General features: G+C 37.6%; 1 protein-coding gene across 6 annotated transcripts in view; it reads right to left on the bottom strand.

Annotated features, from left to right (window-relative positions):
• The window catches only part of BRAF (B-Raf proto-oncogene, serine/threonine kinase), a 144,760-nt gene that overhangs the window by 83,920 nt on the left and 36,643 nt on the right, over positions 1-24,197 (bottom strand). For 4 of the 6 annotated variants that reach the window (XM_029922542.1, XM_029922547.1, XM_029922560.1 and 1 more), the window contains exon 2: positions 10,123-10,224. In XM_029922542.1, coding sequence (XP_029778402.1) covers positions 10,123-10,224 — 102 coding nt within the window. Of the gene's footprint in view, positions 1-10,122; positions 10,225-14,697; positions 14,753-24,197 lie in introns of those variants that run through there. The other 2 variants (XM_029922553.1, XM_029922574.1) reach the window with 2 other exon arrangements.

Raw genomic sequence — 24,197 nt, 5'->3', positions numbered from 1 at the left:
TCTTCTGTTCTCAATTTAATCATGGCGCTGAGCCGTCAGGGCCTCCACAGAGGCCTTGGAACACCATCCCCATTTTCTCTTCTATCTTCCAATTTTTCCCCTGTTTCCTTACTCAGCAAATATGAACAGTCCTCCCACTTGTGAGGGTGACACACCTCAGCCACCGCCACCATGAGCAACAAAATTCTTGTGGTTCTTCACAACGCTGCAGATACCAGACACTTTCTCAGGATGATGCTCTCCCCAAACCCTATTCTTTCTCATCAAGACCCTACTTATTTTTCAAAGTCCAATTCAAAGCTCTGCTTGATAAAATCCAAAAGACGTATTGTTTCTCTTCACCTCCTTTACACTACTATGACATTTCTTTATATGACTGTTTTTCTCATTATGAAAAAGTTTTGTGAGGATTAAATGAGATAATACAGGTAAAAGAAATTATTACAGAGGCCATCACATAACAAAAACCCAATAAATATTGTTCTTAGTAGGAAAAAGTAGTACTAGCAATTCTTATTATGTTTATTACTATTACCTCTATATTACTTAGCTGAGTTCTTAACATGACTCTACTAAATTGTAAGCTAGTCGAAGGCTCAGATCATGTCAGATGTTTTTGAATTGAATAATACAAGAATACTTAATATTATTAAGACAACAATTTTCCCTGAACTGATCTACTGATTCACCTCAATCCTTATCAAAATCCCAAAGGCGTTTTTACAGAAACGGACATGCCAAACTTAAAATTCATATGGAAGTACAAAGTATACAGAAAACCAAAATAATCCTGAATAGAGTCTTCACATTTCTTCACTTCAAAAATTACTGTAAAGGTAATCAAGACATGTTTACTGAAATAAAGATACACATAAAGAACAACACAAGAGACTGAGAATCCAGAAATAAAGTGTTACATTTATAGCCAAGTGATTTTTGACAATGGTGCTAGCACCACTGAATATCTACATGCATAAGAATGAAGTTGCACTACGACCTAACATTACATTCAAAAATTAACTAAAAATGGATCATACACCTAAGATTAGGCGCTAAAGCTACAAAGTTCTTAGAAGAGGGGTGTCTGGGTGGCTCAGTTAGTTAAGTGTCCGACTTTGGCTCAGGTCATGATATTGCAGTTGGTGGGTTCGAGACCCGCGTTGGGCTCTGTGCTGACTGCTCAGAGCCTGGAGCCTGCTTCGGATTCCGTGTCTCCCTCACTCTCTCGCTCTCTCTCTGCCCCTCCCCCGTTCATGCTCCATCTCTCTCTCTCAAAAATAAACATTAAAAAAATTTTTTTAAATTCAAAGTTCTTAGAAGAAAACACAGGAATAAATCATCAGGAACCTAGATTAGGCGATAATTTCTTAGACAGGACACACGAAAATAACAGCAACTAAAGGAAAAAAACAGATAAACTGCACTTCTCAAAATTAAAACTTTGATACTTCACATGACACTACCAAAAGAATGAAAAATAAACCCCACAAAATAGGAGAAAATACTTTAAAAAATCGTATGTCATAAGGATCTACTATCCAGAATATACAAAAAACTCTCACAATTGAACAATAACCAAGTTTAAAAATGGGCAAAAAATTTGAATTGTTTTTTTCCCAAAAAGATAGTTAATAAGCACATGAAAAAGATGTTTTAACATTTTTAGTTCAAAACTATAAGCATGACTGTTTAAAAGACAAACAAAAAACAGAGTAAATATTGGTAATGATGTAGAGAAATGAAAACCCTCAGGCACTGCTGGTGGGGATTTAAAATGGTGCAGCCACTTTGGAAACCAGTCTGGTAGTTCCTCAAAAAGTTAAAACATGAAGTTACACAAAACACACCAATTCCATCCCAAGGCAACTGAAAACATATGTTACACAGAAACTTCTATATGAACATTCATAATAGCTTTATTCATGATTGTCAAAAAGTGGAAACCCAAATGTCAATTGATAAATGGGCAAACAAAAGTTGATATATCCATATGAAGGACTAAAAAGGAATAAATGCTACATGCTACAGCATGGGTGAATTTTGAAAACATTATGCTAAGTGAAAGCAGCCCATCACAAAATGCCATACCATGTACAATTCCATTTACACAAAGTGTCCAAAAAGGCAAAACTATAGAAATACAAAGTAGATTGGTGGTTGCCAAGGGCTTATGAGAATGACTGTTAATGGGTAAAGGGTTTCTTTTTGGGGTGTTGACAATGTTTTGGAATTAAGATAGTGGCAATGACTGTACAACTTTGTGCCTATACTTAAAAAGCCCACTGAATAGCACACTTTAAAAAAGTGAATCTTACAGTATGTGAATCATTTCTCAAGTAAAAATGGGAGGGGCATCTGGCTGGCTGGATCGCTGGGGTGTGCAACTCAATCTTGGGGTTGTGGGTTCAACCCCCACATTGGGTGGAGAAATTACTTAAAAATAAAATCTTGGGAAGAAATGGGAGGAAAATTATCTAAGGATCTACTTCAAACAAACAGGAAAAAGCAGTCAAGTCAACATTTTTTATCATTAGTTCATTAAATTTATTATTAAACTTCATTTCACAAGATACAATGGAATCTTGCAGATTCCCCAAGGATGGTATCTAATGGACTGCTCTGTATTCCGCAGGAAGCATCTTGCTGCTAGTATTCTTTTCACTTGTTTTAATAACATGGGGGTCTCTGCATTATCCTGGGGTCTACAGATTAAAGATCAAAAAGGCTGCCAGGACCATAATAATCATATGGCAGTTAAGAGCAGATGCTGAATTCAGAATGTTTGGATTCAGACTTGGTGCCTGAGTTTCTTCATCTATAAAATGAAAATGAGAATAGGAAGGATAGCTCCTAGGATAGGTTGAGGATTAGATGATCTACTATCTGCTTAGAACAGTGCTTGGTACACAGCAAATACTAAAGGTCAGGGGCTACTACTGTTACCATCTCTCTGTCTGCAGGGCACTCAGCAGGTGGTAATTCTGCGATGGCTAGCACTCAGTGTGCAACCCCAGGTACACAGAGTGATTCTAGAAACACTATTCCTTCTCTTCTGGAAACCACCAGGTCAGGTCCAAAAAAAAGTACCTACTACTAGAAAATCGTCTAGCATTTATCTTACACACATAAGGCATTCAAATAATTTGTTGGATGAATGAAGAGAGAAAAATTGGAAAAAAAAGAAAAAATACTGGGAAATGATTCTTCAAGGCAAACTTATCTTTTCCTCCTTTGAATGATGATTTAAAAAGAGAACCATGGGGCGCCAGCGTGGCTCAGTGGATTAAGCGTCTGACTTCAGCTCAGGTCATGATCTCACAGTTCGTGGGTTCAAGCCCCACATTGGGCTCTGGTGCTGACAGCTCAGAGCCTAGAGATTGTTTTGGATTCTGTGCCTCCCTCTCTGCCACCCCCTAGCCCCCCGACCCCGTGTTCGCTTTCTCTCTCTCGCTCTCAAAAATAAACAAACATTAAAATGTAAATAAATAAAACCAATAAAAAGGGAACCAAAGATTAAAAAGCCAAATTTGAAATTCCTTAGAGTACTATAGCTTGTTTCACTGAAGTTATCAAGGGAATCAATATAATTTTAATTATTCATGTCAGTAGGAAAGAATCTAGAAGAACTTAAAAGCTAATTTTTAAATAAATTAGTACAAGGAAAAAAGATTTCTGAGGGTGACAGAAGTGATTTCACTCTCTTTTTCTTTTTGGCTGAGTAGCTACAAAGACTTTATCAAATTATTTAAAATGTTGACATTTACATATTTGCATGTATACATAAAATTGTTACATAGAGTCCTCAGGCCACATGGTGCTAATGTGGTCCACACATGAGCCTGGCAGGGTAACAAATGAGAAGAGGCTCAGAGCCATGGGGCTTTAAAAAAAACTGGATATCCTCCTAAGGGCCTAAGAGGAAGAGTAGGGCGAAGAGGAAAGGGTCACCTGGCGGGGCGGGGGGGGGGGGGTGCTGGTTTAACCCCCCTCCCCATAGATCTCTAACTGAATCTCCTTTCACACTCTCAGGGGAAAGGGACCCATTTCCAGACCATTTCCCTACTGTGTAAGAGGCCCATTCCCTAAAATCGATGTGGCAAACATACCCAAGAATCCACTGGAATAGGTCCTGATAAATATATTTCTATCAGAGAAAACAAGACACTTCAGGAGCATTACAGCTCACTCTCCTACATGTACTAGCGCACAGCATGTAGTATAACCATAGCGTAACCTCTAGTTGTCAGTGCCTGAGCTTATCTTGAAGCCAAACTGTGAACACTGGAAAAACATCACTTTTTAGCCTCTTACTTCAAGAAATATAATAAACATAGTGCCTCGTATAGGGAGGGATACATGTCACCCCATTCTGGGCAATGAGATGTAAAGGAGAAGACCTAGAGGAGGTTTGAAGGGAAAGTTTCCTCCCTGAAAGAGCTCGGTACACAGAGAGCCTCTGTAAGCCCAGCCCCCTGCTTTGCACTGTCCCACAGCGGCACACAGATCTGCTGCGTTCAGGGCAGAAAGGCCCGAGGGACCAGAGATCCACCCCAGCGTCTGACAACTCTGAGCTGTGGAACCAATCTTAAAATAATTCACCTCCATGCTTCTTGTTACAGGAGGAGAAAATAAAACAAGTTGTTTGGGCAACTTGTGATTAGATGTTTTTATTTTTCTGTAGCTAAAAGCATTTGTTATTTTTACAACTCTCCTAGATTTATTCTCTAATTTTTCTCATCTTTCTTCGAATACTTTCCATCTTTATTTTTTTTATTCTTCTTTCTAGAGATTTTCTTAACTTTATCTTACAACATTTATGTATATGCACAGAGACACATATACACATATGTTTATATTTTCTGCTTACTATTTTATTTTAATACCAAGAGCTCTTTCCTCTTCTCTAGTAAGACTTCTGTTTCGTTAGTACAGCCATGAAACAAGAACAGATTGTCTTTTCTTATCTCTGATGTTAATTATAGTTATTTTCAGGTTTTCATCTGTTTGCACTATTTCCGAGGTGCTTTTGACCCTTTTTGCTATCGTTTTTCCTGCTATAAGCTTTCTTCCAATATCTGGTTATTCTTAGCTGCCCATTCATATTTAAGACTTAAGAGCTTTAAAGATATCAATACTATACAAAACAATCTATGGATTCAATGCAGTCCCTATCAAAACCCCCATGTGCTGCAGAGAAAGAAAAATCCACCCACAAATTCTTATGAAATCTCAAAAGATAGCAAATTGCAAAGCAATCCTTAAAAGGAAAACAAAGTTGGACATCTCATGCTTCCTGATTTCAAAATTGTTACACAGCTACAGTAATCAAATCAATATAGTGTAAACTGGCATAAAGCTGGACATAAATACTGATGGAAAACAAAAGAGAGCCCACAAATAAATTCCCATGTATGTGGTCAAATGATTTTTGACAAGGGCATGTGTCAGTTTCTATTTGATGGGGAAGGACAATCTTTTCAATAAATGGGGCTGGGGAAACTGGATATACACATGCAAAAGAATGAACTCTTAACTTACACCATACAGAAAAATTAACTCAAAATGGATCAAGGACCTCAATGTTAAGGATAAAAGTGTAATTACAAATCTTAGAAGAAAACAGAAAAAAAGATTCATGACACTGGGTCTGGTAATGATTTCTTGGATGTGACACCAAAGGCACAAGTAACATGAGGAAAAAACAGGTAAATCAGAAATCATCAAAATAAAAAAACTTTTCCACTAAGGAGATAATCAAGAGAGAGAAAAGGGAACCCATGGAATGGAAAAAAATATCTGCAAATCATGGATCTAAATAGGAATGATACTCAGAATATATAAAGAACACCTACAACTCAACAACAAAAAACCAGCCTAATTTAAAAATGTGTCAAAGACTTGAACAGACATTTTCCCACAGAAGGATGAATGTCCAAAACATGCATGAAAAGATGCTCAACATCATCAGTCATCAGGGAAATGCAAATCAAAACCAGGAGATACTAGGTCACACTCATTAGGATGAGTATAAACACACACGCACGCGCACACACACACACAGAGAAAGTAAATGTTGGCAAGGATATAGAGTACTTGGAACTCCTGTATATTACTAACAGAAATGTAAAAGACAGCTAATGTGGGAAAACAGTATGGCATTTCCTTAAAAAATTAGATACACTTTCTTACACCATACACAAAAATAAACTCAAAATGGATGAAAGACCTAAAACTGAGACAGGAAGCCATCAAAATCCTAAAGGAGAAAGCAGGCAAAAACCTCTTTGACTTTGGCCACAGCAACCTTCTTACTCAACACAGCGCTGAGGCAAAAGTGAACTATGGGGACCCCATCAAAATAAAAAGCTTCTGCACAGCAAAGGAAACAATCAGCAAAACTAAAGGGCAACCAACAGAATGGGAGAAGATATTTGCAAATTACGTATCAAATAAAGGGTTAGTATCCAAAATCTATAAAGAACTTACCAAACTCAACACCCCAAAAACAAATAATCCAGTGAAGAAATAGGCAGAAGACATGAATAGACACTTCTCCAAAGAAGACATCCAGATGGCCAACTGATGCATGAAGAAATCTTCAATATCACTCTTAATCAGGGAAATACAAATCAAAACCACAACAAGATACTACCTCACACCTGTCAGAATGGCTACCATTAAAAACTCAGGCAACAACAAATATTGGCGAGGATGCAGAGAAAGAGGATCTTTTTTGCACTACTGGTGGGAATGCAAACTGGTGCAGCCTCTCTGGAAAACAGTATGGAGGTTTCTCAAAAAATTAAAAAAAGAACTACCCTAACGACCTAGCAATTGCACTACTAGGTATTTATCCAAGGGATATAAGTGTGCTGTTCTGAAGGGCAGATGCCCCCCTCAATGTTTATAGCACTGCTATTGACAACAGCCAAGGTATGGAAGAGCCCAAATGCCCATAGACAGATGAATACATAAAGAAGATGTGGTGTGTATATATACAATGGAGTATTACTCAGCTATCAGAAATAATGAAGTCTCGCTATCTGCAACCACATGGATGAAACTAGAGGGTAGTATGTTAAGCGAATTAGCCAGAGAAAGACAAATATCATATGACTTCACTCATATGAGAAATTTAAGATACAAAACAGATGAACATACGGGAAGGGAAGCAAAAATAATATAGGAACAGGGAGGGGACCAAAACATAAAAGACTCTTAAATATAAAGAAAAAACAGAGGATTGCTGGAGGGGTTGTAGGAGAGGGAACAGGCTAAATGGGTCAGGGAAATTAAAAAATCTACTCCTGAAATCATTGTTGCACTATGTGCTAACTAAAATAAATACAGGTGCTAACCAAAATAAATACAGAATTATCACACAATTCCATTTCTGGTATATAGTCAAAAGGAGTAAAATAAGCATTATTCATGGTAACAAAAAGACAGAAATGACCAACCATCGATAGGATCCATTGGTAGGTGAATAGAGAAACAAACTGTGGAACATTATTCAGCCTAAATTAGTAAGGAGATTTTGACCCATGCTACAACATGATGGACCCCGAAGACATTATGCTAATAATGTAAAAATATTGTACAAGTCCATTTGTTTGCGGTTCCTAGAGTAGTTAAATACATAGAGAGAGAAAGCCGAATGGTGGGTCTCAGTGGATGACTAATAGACTTGGATTTTCACCGAAGGACCTTCAAATACCAATTTTCACTGGTCCTCATCAACTTTCCCCAAGGAAGAAGACTGTCATCTCCAGCTAGGCTCCTCTTCATAGGTTATCAAATGGTGTCAGTTCAGTGTTTATAGCCTGTAATGCCCGCCTCTGATAAAACTATAAGCTGCTTGAAGGCAGTTGTGTGGTGTTTTTTGCTATATCCCCAGAGCCTAGAAACACATAAATGCATAAATATAAACAGGCACTCAATAAATATCTGCTCAATGAATGAATCAAAAATTTATGGATCACTCAACATGTGTGAAGAATGATGCTATTTCATAATTACAAACTTAATTAAACCTTAAATTACTACATGTGTGATAGTATTCTCATTGTACCACTGAGGTCAGGTACAGGAAGGTTAGGTAACCTATCTGCAGAAACTAAGTCGCAGCTAAGATTCAAACATAGGGCCTATATGACTTGAAAGTTCATCTTAATCACTATATTATACACCTTCTACAGAGAAATTGTGTAGTGTTTGTCTCTGAGAATAAGAATCTACATGCACAGGGTGCCTGGGTGGCTCAGTCAGTTAAGCGTCCAACTTCAGCTCAGGTCATGATCTTGTGGTTCGTGAGTTTGAACCCCACATCAGGCTCTGTGCTGACAGCTCAGAGCCTGGAGCCTGCCTGGCACATTGTGTCTCCCTCTCTCTCTCTGCCCTTCCCCTGCTCACATGCTCTTTCTCAAAAATTAATAAATATTGAAAAAAAATTGTAAATAAGAATGTACATGCTAATGATATAATCTATGAGATATGGTCTGTCTATTGTCGTAGTTAGACAGAATATGAATAATGAAGAGCCTGAAGAAGGTGACAATGGAGGGGGGAGTGAAATCCTGCTATAGTCAAACATGGTTAGTGATGCAAATGCATTACATCTAAGGGTGGGGAAAGCCTCACAAGACACAGAAATGGTTGGCGGAAAACTGCTGGTTACATTGTCTAATTCTAATTAATAAAGCGGTATGAACTGTAGTCCTACTACTGATTTCTGGCAGTGTGCTCTGGGATAAGCATTATGAAGAAGACAACAGTTTATTAGTGGTGATTTCTAAACTTCCAAATTTATTTTAGTAATGCAAACTTACTTTCTCATGAAATACTTGTAAGATTTAACATGCTCTTTAAATGCAATTAGATTACTAAATTAAAAATTCAGTTTAGGAGTCTATCAATTCATGCCGAAAAATGTACGGCATTTGAAGGCATATGCTCGTCTGTAATTTATGGTTATATTCTCTGTATGATTAGTGTCACCGTTGGAGCCAGCTTTTACGGTGACAGGCTGTGTAGTGCAGTGGGAAGCCGGGTGGGCTGTGAGGCCTGACTGCCTGGAGTCCCTAACGGCGTGCTCCTCATGGAACCTGAGCAACTTACATCAGGAAACCAATGCCAAGAAAGCTTATCTAGGATTATAACAGTAACTACTGCCTCATAGGATTAAGAACAATGACTAACTACAAGTTTATGATGCTCAAGCCTTGATACAAAAGCCTCGAACAGTACAGCTATGCAATTTTGAGCTATTTAAATATTATAAATTTTAAGGCGCATGGGTGGCTCAGTCGATTAAGCATCTGACTTCGACTCAGCTCATGGTTTGTGAGTTTGAGCCCCGCATCAGGCTCTGTGCTGACAGCTCAGGTTCTGTGTCTCCTTCTCTCTCTGCCCCTCCCCTACTTGCACTATGTCTCTCTCTGGAAAATAAACAAACATTAAAAAAATTTTTTTTTAAATATCATAAAGTTTACCTATGAAGAAAGCAAACACCAATTTGGGGGGATTTGCTAGAACAAAAGATATTTTATAAGAAAAAAAGATATTTTACAAGGAAAAAAGATATTTTACAAAATTTGCCCCCATTTTCTAACACGGTAACTAGTTTCCTAACCTCCACAGCTGAATTCTTTCTTTCTCTCTGTTTTTGAAGGGTAATATTTTAAGGTTTATACATGACTTCTCCTTTGCAAATTACAAAATACTCTATGTTACTGTAACAAATGAAACAAGATTAAGAAGTATAATCAAGATGAAGGTAATCCACCTTCCCATATCTATTTGTCATTTTATCCCCTAGGGTAAACAATATTACTAATATAAATGCTTTTTGGAAGGTCATGTTTTCATTTTTAAAATCACTACAGGGGCCCCTGGTGGCTCAGTCGGTTGAGCATCTAACTCTTGGTTTCAGCTTGGGCTCTGATCCCAGGGTCGTGGGATTGAGTCCTGCGTGGGCTCTGTGATAAGTGTGAAGGCTGCTGGAGATTCTCTCTCTCTTCCATTACTCCCCGTCCAGCCCTCTGCCCCCACTTGTGCTCTCTCGCTCTCTCTACAATTACAAAAATTAAAAAATCACTACAAATATGCCACTCAAAAGCTTACCTCTAGATATATTGATGGTGGATTATGCTCCCCACCAAACTTGTCCAATAGGGCCTCTATATGCTCCTGTGTCAACTTAATCATTTGTTTGATATTCCACACCTGAAAAATATTTTAAAAGAATGTAAATAAGAATCGTTTAGAATATGAATTTGAGAGATTTTAATATTTTGAAATTTAGAGCTTAGAGACCTGTGAGACCATTGAGCATACCAATTTTCCCCACATATTATTAAACACCTAAAAACTCTCTTCTACACTAGTAGTAAAATATATCCTCAGCTGTAAAAGATTCAAATAATACATGAGTATTCAGAATAAATGATGAAAGTATCTTTTCACCTTTCCCACACTCCTGGACCCCTTGCCCAAAACTCAAGTACTATTTACAGTTTGTTATACATCCTTCCCACGTCTCCTTTTTATTACAGTAAATATAATAATACATATACCAAGTATACAAATATATATAGATATTACATATAAAAATACTTTTAATACTTGCTTTTTTCCCTGAACAACATTCCTCAAAGTTCTTTCCACATCAATACATACAAATTTACCTTTTCGAAATGGTGATGCTAGGTATAGAAACATTCATTTTGCAATATTTTTATGACACTGATTTTCAATGGCCTTCGAATTTCAAAAGCAACCTAACAGTGGGTGGACATGGACAATTTCAGGAGAAACAATTTTCAGCTCCTTGATATTTATGTGTACTCCTCCTAGTTGAATTGCTTGAGAACTAGTTCTTTCTTCTTTCCTTCTCTCCCTTTAAAATCACCACACTGTGATTCTACACTTTATACAAGAAAGGCAAAACTCTTATCCATCTCAAATCATACTAAGGTGCACTATTCTGAGATGTATATTCAAAGTACAGAGCAAACAAGAGGGGAAAACCCCTTGAGAGAAAAGTGATGGGGTTAAAATCAAGACCTTATTTTATCAGTGAAATAAATTCTTGGCAGGGTTCCAAGCCTCATGCATATATCCAGCTGGCCAGCCTAGAATTCAGAAAAAGGGTGCTTGTAGTACAGACATATATTATATGTTTATTTTAAAATTAAAAAGTCATTTTTCTCCTTGATGGGGAACAAGTCCAATTTATCTGAATGGTTAGAGAATGTGCTTGCAAATTACACTATGTACTAGATACTCCATAAGCCGCCTGAGCTAAACCTGGAATTCTAAGGTTAAATAGCATAAATAGCACAAATATAATACACACTGAAATTAGGGCCTTTTAAGCTACTGAAAGTTTTAATTAAAGATGTGAGATAATTAAAAAATGTACAAGAGGGTACAGATACATGAACAAGGGGGTTTCAGGACCCCCTGACAATTCTCTTACTAAAGATTATTCCGTTTTTCTCAACTTCAAACAATGCTTCAATGAATAGTTCTGAGCTGCCTTTTTGGGCACAGGTTTAATTTTCCCTTTTAGATACCAGTGCAGAGGATTCCTGAATTGAAGGTTATGTGCATTTAAAAATTCAATAAATGTGTCAAATGGTTTTCCAAAAGAAAAAAAAGTACCAAGTCCTACTCCTGCTAGGAGGGTGTGAGTCCACGCATCTCCCCGTAATCCCACCAACACTGGGTATTGTCAGCCTCTCTGAAGTGGGGGAAAGGTAATCTTGTTGTTTCAATTTGTATTTCCCAGAAAACCATTTTTCATGTTTACTGGACATGAACATTTTTTTTTGGAAAATTCCCTATCCATATTCTTTCTTTTATTCTATTTTTTTCTTGTTGGTTTATAGTCACCCTTTGTTCTAGATATTTTATATATTAATCCTTATTCTCCCTCAAAGTTTCAGTGTTTTCGTGGTTTTCACTCTACGCCTTATTTGTCATACAAAGTCCTGCTATTCAAAACTGGTCCGTGGACTAGCAGCAGCATAACCTTCTGGAAGCAGTAACATGAGCAGAGTCTCAGCCCCCACCTCAGAGCTACTGAACTTTAACAGAATGATTCATATTAAAATTTGAGAAGCAATGACAGAAGTTTCCTTTTCTTTATATTGTCAAATATTGCAATATTTTCCTTTATGATTCCATGGCTTATTTTTCATATCCCCCAAAAGCATTAGATGTCTCCTTTTCTCTAGCTCTACTTATTCCCCAGGTGAGCTTATCCAGTCTTGTGGCTTTATATGCCAAATATGGACTGATAAGCCCAAATTGTAAAATCCAGCTCTGTCCACTCAACTCCACACTCTTTTGGTCCACTTGCCTACTGAACAGCTCCACTAAGGAAACTAATAGACTAACTCGTGGGCTAACCCACAATCCCCCCAAACTTCTTTTTCGCATAGTCTCTTCATCTCAGTAAATGATAAACTCCCTCTATGATGAGCTCATTGACCACACAGCAGAAGTGCTTTATAATCAGAATTTGATATTCTAAAATTGATTATGTTTTTCATGTCTATTAGTTGCCCTGAGATCGGAAACATGTTTTATTTATTTTTTGTTTCCCCATCATTTATCTTGGTGTCTTAGTCATAACAGGTATTCAATCAGTGCTGAAGCTAAGATTCAAGCTGTTTTGAGGGTAAGAGAGGAAAAATTAATCCTAGTTCAGGGGAGGAAAAAAAATCCTAGTTCAGGGATTCTTTCCAGTCCAGTAAATAAATGAAGATGTTATTATCCAAAGCCTTTTTGTGGTTGTTGCTGTCGTTTTGTTTTTTTTAAAACTCCATAGATAAAACTCATATACAGGGGTGCCTGGGTGGCTCAGTCGGTTAAGCATCCAACTTCGGCTCAGGTCATTATCTCACTGTGGGTTTGAGCCCCACATCGGGCTCTGTGCTGACAGCTAGCTCAGAGCCTGGAGCCCGTCTTTGAATTCTGTGTCTCCCTCTCTCTGACCCTCCTCTGCTCATGCTGTCTCTCTCTTTCAAAAATAAATAATTTAAAAAACATTAAAAAAATTAAACAGAAAACAAAAAACTCATGTACAGTTAAGGTAAAGAACCACTCCTTAAGAGATGAGAGAGAGAAAGAAAAAAATGAGGGGAATGAACATGAGGAAAATTATGGAACTGAGCTGATTAAAACTAATTAGAATAACATTTTGGGAGGCACCTGGGTGGCTCAGTCAGTTAAGCATCCGACTTTGGCTCAGGTCATGATCTCATGGTTCGTGGGTTTGAGCCCCACATCGGGTTCTGTACTGACAGCTCAGAGCCTGGAGCCTGCTTCCGATTCTGTGTCTCCCTCTCTCTCTGCCCCTCCCCAACTTGTGCTCTGTCTCTCTCTGTCTCAAAAATAAATAAAACAAGAAAACAACAAAACTTTTTTTTTTGTACTGGGGAGTAGAAAATGAAGGTTTGTTTAGGTAGGGCAGGGCCAGATCATCAATGTTCTGAAATAAGATTTCTTAATTTCTAGAACAAAAGTAATTTTACATCCAAAGAATGAAGAAAAATCACTATGAGCCCTCATTGAAATTAGAGAAGATTAAGTGTGGTAGAAAAAATTTGCTCAGATTTCCCCAGATGAGTGAGAAAGAACTTTGATGATAATTGTTAAATAGAGGTATATTTAAAAATAGAATAAAATATTATAAAACAGAAGGTATATTTTAGCCTTAAAATGCCTTCTTGGAAAAAATGAAGAAAACGTTTCATTAATGCTAAAAGGGAAATGAAAGAATTAAAAACAGAAACAAAAAATTTTTTTAAATTAAAAAAATTTTAAGTTTATTTATTTATTTTGAGAGAGACAGAGACAGCATGAGTTGGGGGAAGGGCTGTTGGGAGGGAAAGAGAGAATCCCAAGCAGGCTCCATGCTGCCAGCACAGAGCCTGATGAGGGAGTCAAACCCACAAAGCCGTGAGATCATGACCTGAGCCAAAATCAAGAATCAGACGCTTAACCAATCGAACCACCCCTCATTTTTTCTAATGATTATCTATTTTTTTTTAAATGTTTTATTTATTTTTGGTACAGAGAGAGACAGAGCATGAGAGAGAGAGGGGCAGAGAGAGAAGGAGACACCGAACTGGAAGCAGGCTCCAGGCTCTGAGCCAGCTGTCAGCACAGAGCCCGACGTGGGGCTCGAACCCACGAACGTGAGATCTGACCTGAGCCGAAGTCGGAGACTCAACCGACTGAGCCACCCAGGCACCCCAATGATTATCTATTTTTGAGAGAGAGAGAGAGAGAGAGAGAGAGAGAGAGAGAGAGAGAGAGAGAAACAGAATGCTAGTGGGGGAAGGGCAGAGAGAGGGAGACACAGAATTCGAATCAAGATAGAAAGGAATACATCCTCAGGTAGAAGCAAAAAATTTTAAGAAAGGTCCTGGATTTCCTGTCCTGTTTTGACCTCTTCAGTGGACCACAGCAATTCAAATCAGGCAATCTTAGTAAACAATCAATCATTTCAAGTGACTTTACAGATGGCAAAATTCCCTTCCCCACAAAAATGAATATTTTTAACACCCACCTCAGAAGATGCCTATGTTAAAATATAAATTAATAAAACATAAATTCAGACACATGGCTATGGAAGGAGCTGCAGGGCAGCAATGCCACAAAAAACTACAGCCACTGGCTCCCTACCTTGCAATAAAAAGGCATCAAGTCCGGATTATTACATGATTGGTTTCTATCAAACCTTTAAAGAAAATAGAGTAAGTTATTAACAGGTGATAGCATATAAAAAAGGAAAATCTTCCAAATTCTTTTTATAAAATTAGCAAAGTCTAGATGTCCAAACTTGACAAAGATAATACAAAAAGGAAAAAATACCACATACAAAATAATCCAAGCTGGGAGGATGGAAAATCTCTTAAATTCCATTTTGCTCAGTCCCCTCTACCTCTCTCACTCTTGTTCTTTCTCTCATTTATAGTCAGTCATTTATTAGGAATCCAGTAAACTAATACTTAATAGGTCAAAGGAGAAAATCATAGGACTAACCTAACAGATGCCCAAACCACAAATGACTATTACAAAAGGTAAAACAAATTTATTTAAAATAAATATTTTAAATATTTTAAAAAATTCAAAAAGAGAGACATGGTCCTAAAATTTCAGAAGAATTGCTAAAAGAATCATGAACGCTAGAGAATCAGTTTGTCAGGAGAAAATATTCTGAATAATTCCTCTAAAATAAAAAACAAATTCAATCAGCTTGAGAAAGAAATCAAAGCTAATAAACTGCAGACCAAACTATCAATGTTCTAATTGAGATAAGTCTAGAATATCTCCAGGCTTAAAGACAATACATACAAAAGGAAAGCATGAGAAAATTATAAAGACCTGAATTTTGAGTCACACAGTCATTAAAATAAAACCTCACCTGAAATAAACAGATTAGAGCTAAGGAAAAAATTAAAAAGCTAGAAGAGAATTCAGAGAAAATTAGTCAAAATGGAGAGAAAAATGAATGGAAAAGATGAAAGACAAAAAATGGAATTAGTAAATTCGGAAGGTAAACAGACAGTGGGAGAGATGTTTGAACAGAAGATGGCTGTAATTTTCTAAAACAGTTGAAAATAAAAAAATATGCAAGAGTGGCACCACGGGTCCTGTGCCCTGGCCATGACAGATAAAACTAAATCCACAACCATCGAGGCAGAAGTGCAAGTGCATTAAAGTTCTGAAAGTCAACCAGAGAGGAAAAAATACACAAATTACACTAAGAGCATATATTCTTAACTGTAAAAGAATACAGAGGATAAGGAAATGACTTCAAGAAACAAAAGAAAACAGCTAACACCCTGGTAAAAGGAAACTGAACCCAGAATAATGCAAAAGACAGAACAGCATGGTAGGCTGATTAATAGCCCCCCAAATAGCTACACTGTATACCCCAGAACCTACAACTGTTACCTTATATGACAGAAAAGAGTTTTGCAGATGTAATTAAGTATTTATTCTGAGTTGAGAAGATTATCTTGGATGGGCCCAAAATGTTATTCCAAGCATCCTTATAAAATGGGGAGATTTTATTACAGAGGATTAGGTAAATGAAGACCTACCAGAGAGATCTGAAGATGCTACACTGCTGCTGCCTGTGTAGCTGAAAGAAGGGAACATGAATCAAGGAATCCAAGGAATGCAGCTCTACAGGCTGGAAAAGGCAAGGAAATGTGCTCCAGAAGGAGAGCAGTCTTTCTGACACCTTGGCTGGCCTAGTACAAAACCCATTTTGAACCTCAAGCCTTTAGAATTACTAAGAGAATACATCTGTGGCATTATAAAACCCCAGGTTTGTGGTAGTTTGACATAGGAGCTACAGGAAACTAATACAAATGGGGAACCTAGAAACTAATAAACACAAGGGTAAATCTAAATAAGCACAGCCTATACAAAATAAAAACAAAACAGTGACAAGAGTTGCTGGGGGAAAATAGACAGCAGTAAAGCATTCTAGACGCACTTATTCAAGAGGGATCCTAGAACATCTTTATTTATTTGCCAGACAGATGTCAAAACAACACAGGAGCCAGCTTGAAGGGACTCCTATTGGCTAAACTTCGGAGATTTTCAGCAAAAAGAGTAAAAGTTATAAGTAGCTACAATAGATTGCATACATAAAAAATAAAACTCACTACTCCATAAAAGTAAGAAGTTTGATGGGAGACATTTACCACCACTCTAGGTGACTGTTACATCTTTAGAAAACTAAACATTAATGGAAAAGAATTATGTATTTATATTCTGCCCTTTTGGGAAAAATTCTAGTTATTCCTATTTGATGTGGGAAAAGAGAGCTAATATAAAACCACTGATTCAGGAAAGGATCACAGGAGGCTAAAGCTGTTAGGTGAAAAGCTGATGAAGAACAGGATACTCCTATAGTGTCAAAGCATTTCCGCACAGATTAAAGACAGAGGGAAACACACATACCTTTACAAGGAGATGTACCTTAGACTCATTAATAGAGGGACAAACTGACAAGTGCCTCTTAATGTGATACAACATAAATGACACATTATCTATCACCCGTGAAGTTTACCTGCAAAACATTTATACAGAATTTCATCAAACTGTTTTTGTAAAAAAAAAAAAAGAAAAAAAAATTAATGTTTATCCATTTTTGAGAGACAGAGAAAAACCACACACAGGGGAGGGCAGGCAGAGAGAGGGGGAAACACAGAATCGGAAGCAGGCTCCAGACTCTGAGCTGTAAGCACACAGCCCAATGCATGGCTCAAACCCACAAACCATGAGATCATGACCTGAGCTGACGTTGGACACTTAACTGACTGACCCACCCAGGAGCTCTCTAATCAAATTTTTATACTTACCTTCAAGTTTAGCAGAAATATATAGGGTAAAAAAAGATGCTAAAAGGACCAAAATGAAATAATCAGACATATGCAGAATAGGGGACATTCTATAAGACATTTATCTTTGAAAGTCAAAGCCATGACAATTCAAAATGTGGAACATTCCTATACAAATATGCTGGTCTCTTTAATAAATCATGTCATGTGAAACAAAATGGTGGGCGGTCAGTTCAAGACCCTAAGACAACAACTATTAAAAGACAACAACTAATTCAATACATGCACAAAGAGAAGATCTTAGTTTAAGGATGGAGGACAGCTATATAAGACATTCTTTGGATAACTGTGGCAATTTAAACATGTACTACATATGATTATGGAATTGTTAATCTCCATCAATACAATTTTAGACAAGTGAAATCATTTTTCAGGACCTATAAATCTAGAAAAATGTTAACAATTGTTGAAGCGACATGGTGTAGGTGATATCAATGTTAAGTGTTCATTGTACTACTGCTTTAACTTCTCTGCAGAATTGAGTTTTTCTCCACACTTTTTATCTCTTTTTCCTTTAATTCCCCCAACAATGCCTTTTCTGTTAAAGTCTATTTTATGACACAAACCTACCTACACCAGCATTTTCCCACTATTTGCCTGATATGTTCTTTCTCCTCTTTGTGTTGCCTATAAATGAATTATGCAAAGGTTTTTTTGCTAGCTTTTGTTTTAAACATATTTGTGTTTTAATCAGAGAATTTAGTTCATTTACATTTTTGTACCTGATTTATTTCTACCATCTTATTATGTGCTTTCTACTTACACTGCTTTTTTCCTGATTTTCTGACCTCTATGGAACTGATCAAGTTTTGTTATTCTTCCTTTTTTCCCTCTATGTACCAGCTACATTCTAGGCCACAAAACATGTTTCATAAATACAGAAAACTATTGTCAGACAAACCATATTTCTTTATCATGATGCAATTAACTTAAAAATCAGTAACAAAATTCGAATATATTTTGAAAAATTCAATACTTATTTAAAAAGTCTTGGAATATTAGAAAGGGTCATCTTTTAACTTAATAAGGTATATCTACAGAAAACCGCAGTGAAAGGTCAGGCATAAGACAAAGGTGCCTGTTACCACTGATACTATCTACAGGAGGTTATAGTGTGGAGGGGTTACAGTATGGAGGGTCCCTGGGTGGCTCAGTCGGTTGAGCATCTGACTTCAGCTCAGGTCGTGATCTTACAGTTTGTGAGTTCGAGGCTGCATTTGGCTTGCTGCAGTCAGCCTGTAAGCATGGTGCCCGCTTCAGATCCTCTATCCTCCCCTCTCCCTCCCCAACCCCTGCACTCTCACTCTCTCTCAAAAAATAAATAAAACATTAAAACAACATTTGTAACAGTATGAAGATATAAAAACAAACATAAAAATTCAAATAGCAGAGATAAAAATTTGTTTGCAGGCAATATGCCAACTGTAGAAAAAACAAAGAGAACCTAAGACCCATGAAGGATGGTAACCAGTAACTATGAAAACTAACATAAGAGTTTAGCGAGACAAGTGGAGAGAAGATGAAGGACACAGACATGATGTGGTATTCCAGTGCATCAGCCAGAGCCAGTTTTAAAAAGATGGCCTTCATAAAAGCAACAAAAAGTATAAAGAATCTAGAAATACATATTTAAGATTTATTTACTTTTATTTTTAAATTTATTTTTTAATCTCTACATCCAACATGGAGCTTGAACTCAAAACCCTGAGATCAAGAGTCGTATGCTCCACTGAATGAGCCAGCCAGATGCCCCAGGAATAAATCTAATAAAAGACTTACAAGATCTTCGTGGAGGGAACCACAAAATAATAGGCAAAGGCAAGAAAGAAGACCCAGAAGAGAAACTCAGATGGCTCTGGAGGCTTATTTCCTCCTCTCTTTTGGTAGCCTATAAACAAGCTGACTCCGTAGGTCTGAGTCTACTCAATGCAAGAAAAGGCTGATGACAGCTAGAGAGCTACCCTTTCTAGTAAGGCTATTTCATCAACCTCAAAGTTCCAATTATTACTGAGAAACCCTTTCCCTGGTATATTAATTCTAGTTATGTCTACCCTATGTTTACATCTATGTGAAGACAACAGAACTCAGCGGATTCTGTGTGCTCTGGTACTTCCTGCTTCCCACTAAGTCTTAGGTCACATTTGTGCCATGTGATGCACATGTGCATGTGCATGCCCCACCCCTTCACTTGACAAAGACTAACATAAATGCTCTTTTATGTGAAGATTCAATATTGTAATAATATCAAATTTCCCCTAAATTAATTCAATGTAGAACAGTAAACAAAATCCTGAGATTTTTTTCCCATGGAATTGGGCAAACTGATTCTAAAATTCTTACAAAGTACTATAAAATGATATGCCTTTTAACTACTTTAAGTAATGCCAGTAAGACTGTTCTTAGTAGAAAGCAAAATTTGTAAAGCAATAGGATAGCACAGCAATAAACAGAAGAAAGAGAATGGATACAGTTGCTGTTGACATTATCATTTAGTGGGGGACATCATGGAACATATAATAAAAAATGCTACATAATTCTGGGGTAACAGGCTACCCTTTTCGAAAATGTCAAATAATCCAAAAGATAAGTAGGCAAAGGATTTATGAACGGGTAGTTGAACTAATGAGAATTTAGACTATCCAAAAGATACATGGTAACATAAATGACCTCATTAGTAAACAAAGAATGCAGATTAAAATGAGAAATAATTTCATATCCATGAGATTGGCAAAAACTTTATGTCTAACTATGTACAGCAATAGGTGCTTTTCTATTCTACATGTGGGTATAAGTGGACACCTGAGAGTAAACTGGAAACATCTAGCAAAGCTGAGGGTAGGCATCATACTCACGGAGCTATTACAATTCTAACATATGTACAAGAACTGTTCATTGCAACAATGTTCATAACAGCAAAATACTAGAATGAACTAAAATACTTCCTAAGAGAAAAGGAGCAAAAAATTTGTAAAATGGAATACTATATGTAAGTTAAATGAAGAATTAGAGCTAAATTTATTGACGAGGATACCTCTCAAAAACACAATATTGAAAGAAACAAGCAAGTTCTAAGATATGTACAGCTTTAACACATGCCATTAATATTGTTTATGGATATACACCCATGTCAAATTTTAGAAGCATGCATGGTATGAACACTAAATTCAGGATAAGGGGTACCTCTGAAAAGGAAGAGAGCAAGGATAGAATCAAAGGATAAGCTTTGATTATGTCTGATGATCTAGAAGGTGCTTTATGTGTGTCTGTAATGTTTTGTAAATATCTGAGGCAAATATGATGGAAGACATGATTCAATAACGTTGGTGTATGGATGATCAACATGATTATTCTTTATACTTTTTATATGCTTGGGAAAGGAAGAAAGGAGAGAATGAAGAAGGAAAGTGAGGTTGTGAGTTGCTTAGCTCCCTCCATTCTCAAAGCTGACCTTGCATTTATAATTAGGGTAGCCCTAACCCTACCTACTTCAATCCTTGTGCCCCAGAAAAAAACAGCCAATGAATACACAAAAGTTAAAACAGAATCCACAGACTTCCCATTTAGAAAAAATGTCTATATAGACCTGCAAAGCTCTCTATCATAATCAACCTTGTCTTTATTCATGAATGTAAATCAAATATGAGGGTAAATGAAAACCTCTGTGGACATGTAAAGTCTCAAAAACTCACCTCAATAGGAATCATAGGTCTAAGAACATTCCTATCATTTGACTTAGCAATTCCACTTCTAGGAATTTTATAAATCTCCCACAAAACTGGAAAAACATAGTAGATTCCTGGTTCTAGTACTTAAGAAGTTAAGTCATTAGGTAAAAAAAAAAAATATCAACTAATTTTTTTAAATGGCACTGTGATTATATACAATAAAACAAACACAAAACAAGAAGGTAAATAAACTAGTCAAAAAAAAAAAGAAAGAAAAAGAAAGAAAAGAAAGAAAACATATCTCACCAAAAGCTATGTTTCAAAGTAAAGGGTTAAAAGATAGTAAGTGTGGGTTTAGTGCAGTAAACAAGGAGAGCATGAAAACAGGAACATCACGCAAAAAGCCAGGTTATGAAGAGTCCTGAAAGCCTGGATAAGCAGTTTGGATTTTATTCTTACTGCAGTGAGTATCCAAACTTTCAAAACCAGGTGTGTGCATGTGTGTGGCATAATCTGATTGATATTTTATTATTACCGACAATTATCATCCCGTTTTCTAGATGAGAATATTTGTGGCACAGAGGTAATAAGTATTTTGCTTGAAGCCACAGAACTGGTAAACAAGAGAGTCAGGATTTAGTTCTAGATAATAGAAACCCAGAGCATAAATATTCTAATGCATCTAAATATCACTCCAGTGACGAGTGGATTTAGGGGGACAGGAGTGGACGTAAAGGCCAGTTGGGACTGCGGTTGCAGGCTAAGCAAAAGAGGATTGCTTGGACTAAGGTGGAAGCAGTGGAGGTGAAAGAAAATTGGTGAATCTGGGATATATTTTAGAGGCAGGGCAAGTAAGACTTACTAATGGATTAGATATAGGGAAGGGGTGAGAAAGAAAAATAAGAGTCAAGAGCCAAAATTTCGGTATAAGCAAAAGTACGGACAGTCATGTCATTTACTGAAGTGGGGAACCAAGGAGAGAAGCAAGCATTGTGTCACCGACAGATGAGGTCAATTAAATGATCAAGGCGGGAAGCTGGCTATGAACTCAAGAGGAGAGATACTTTCAGGTGTCACAGCATACTAATGAGCAGACCTCCAAGGGAGTGTAGGCAAAGACTCAACCCTAAGGCCCACCAATATTTAGAGAACTAGTTAAAAAAAAAAAAAAGACACCACAGAAATGATTGAGAAAAAACAGAAACTGGGGTAGGGGAAAAACTATTCAGAGAAGAAAATTCATTGGATAAAAAATATAAAACGAATAGCGGACAGAAGACACTAAGAAGAATGGAATTATGCGGTGCCTGGGTAGCCTAGTCGGTTAAGCGTCCGACTTCGGCTCAGGTCATGACCTCACAGCTCATGAGCTCAAGCTCCACGTCGGACTCTGCTGAATGCTCAGAGCCTGGAGCCTCCTTCCGATTCTCTGTCTCCCTCCCTCCCTCTCTCTCTCTCTCTCTCTCTCTCTCCCTCTCTGCCCTTCTCCCACTCGCGGTATCTCAAAAATAAACAAATATATATATATATATAAAAACCAGTCTCTCGTTAAAAAAAAGGATTGAATTCTATATATCTGGTCATGATATTTGCACATATTTGTATATACAGCAGGGCTGGGAGATAATCGAGCATGTTTGGAGGCTAAAAGGAAAATCAAAAAGAGAGGGAGAAATTGAGGATGTAGCAGAGAGATACGAACTTCAGTAAAGAAGCCCCAGAGACAGTAAAAAAAAGATGGAACCTGAGTCACAAGAAGAGGAATGAGCCTGTCTGGGAAGGTCTCTGATAATGAGTGAAAGGAAGGCAGAGAACACCAAGACCAATGCAGACAGGTCGGTCTACGCAGGGCCAGAGGAGCGGCAGCGCCGCCAGCAGACCTGGTGACAGGCCCTGGTGACAAGAGAGATGGCAGAGAGACAGCAGAGAGACGGCACGCAGGGGCTGTTTTGTTAGGCCACAAAATGAAAGGGGAGAGAAACCAGGGAGACAAGGATATTATAACTGTAACAGATATTCCCTGGTCCTGAAGTCTGCGGGCTGTGAAAAGAGTCTCTTGAGAAGGCGGAAGAAGCACAATCATCAGGGGACAGACACGTGTCTAGAATCTTTTTTTTTCTTTCTGTTTTTTATTTATTTTTGAGAAACAGAGAGAGACAGTGTGAGCAAGGGAGGGTCAGAGAGAGAGAGAGAGACACAATCTGAAGCAGGCTCTAGGCTCTGAGCTAGCTGTCAGCACAGAGCCCGACACAGGGCTTGAACCCACGAACTGTGAGATCATGACCTGAGCCGAAGCCAGACACTTAACCGACTGAGCCACCCAGGCGCCCCTAGAATCTTTTTAAGGTTCAAAGAGAGGCTGAGGACTTAAGAGTTTGTTGATCATAGTTCCACAATTACTTTGTCCAGGGAGAGAGTGAGATACACAAATAGGGAAGTGGTATTCATGAAATCAATATGCAAAAAATATCCTGACTTCTGGGTCAAACTTGGACATTAATCTAAAATTATCCAAAATGGAATTAAGAGGAGGAAAAAATTTTTTTCTGGTTAACTGATGGCAGGTAAACCTTATTTCAGGGATCCTGGAAAACTAAAACAGCACCAAAAATGAACTATTTTAAACTGTCTATAAGATCATCCACTAAATTTATGTAAGTTTTAAAAAACTTTTTAATGTTTCATTATTTATTTTTTGAGAGAGGGAGACAGACAGAGCATGCTCAGGGAAGGGGCACAGAGAGAGAACAGCAGGCTCCAGGCCCTAAGCTGTCAGAATAGAGCCCGACATGGGCTCGAACCCACAAACTATGAGATCACGACCTGAGTTGAAGTCAGACACTGACTCAGTCACCCAGGTGCCCCTATGTAACTTTAAAAACAAGTCACTCTCGGCTAAAATGAACAAATCAAGAGACTACAGATGCTGGGGAGGGTGTGGAGACATGGGCACCCTCCTACACTGTTGGTGGGAATGTAAACTGGTGCAGCCGCTCTGGAAAACAGTGTGGAGGTTCCTCAAAAAACTATCCATAGAACTTCCTTATGGCCCAGCAATAGCACTGCTAGGGATTTACCCAAGGGATACAGAAGTGCTGAT

The sequence above is a fragment of the Suricata suricatta genome, chromosome 2 (assembly GCF_006229205.1).
Source record: "Suricata suricatta isolate VVHF042 chromosome 2, meerkat_22Aug2017_6uvM2_HiC, whole genome shotgun sequence".
NCBI lineage: Eukaryota > Metazoa > Chordata > Mammalia > Carnivora > Herpestidae > Suricata > Suricata suricatta.
This window is presented reverse-complemented; position numbering and strand designations above follow the sequence as displayed.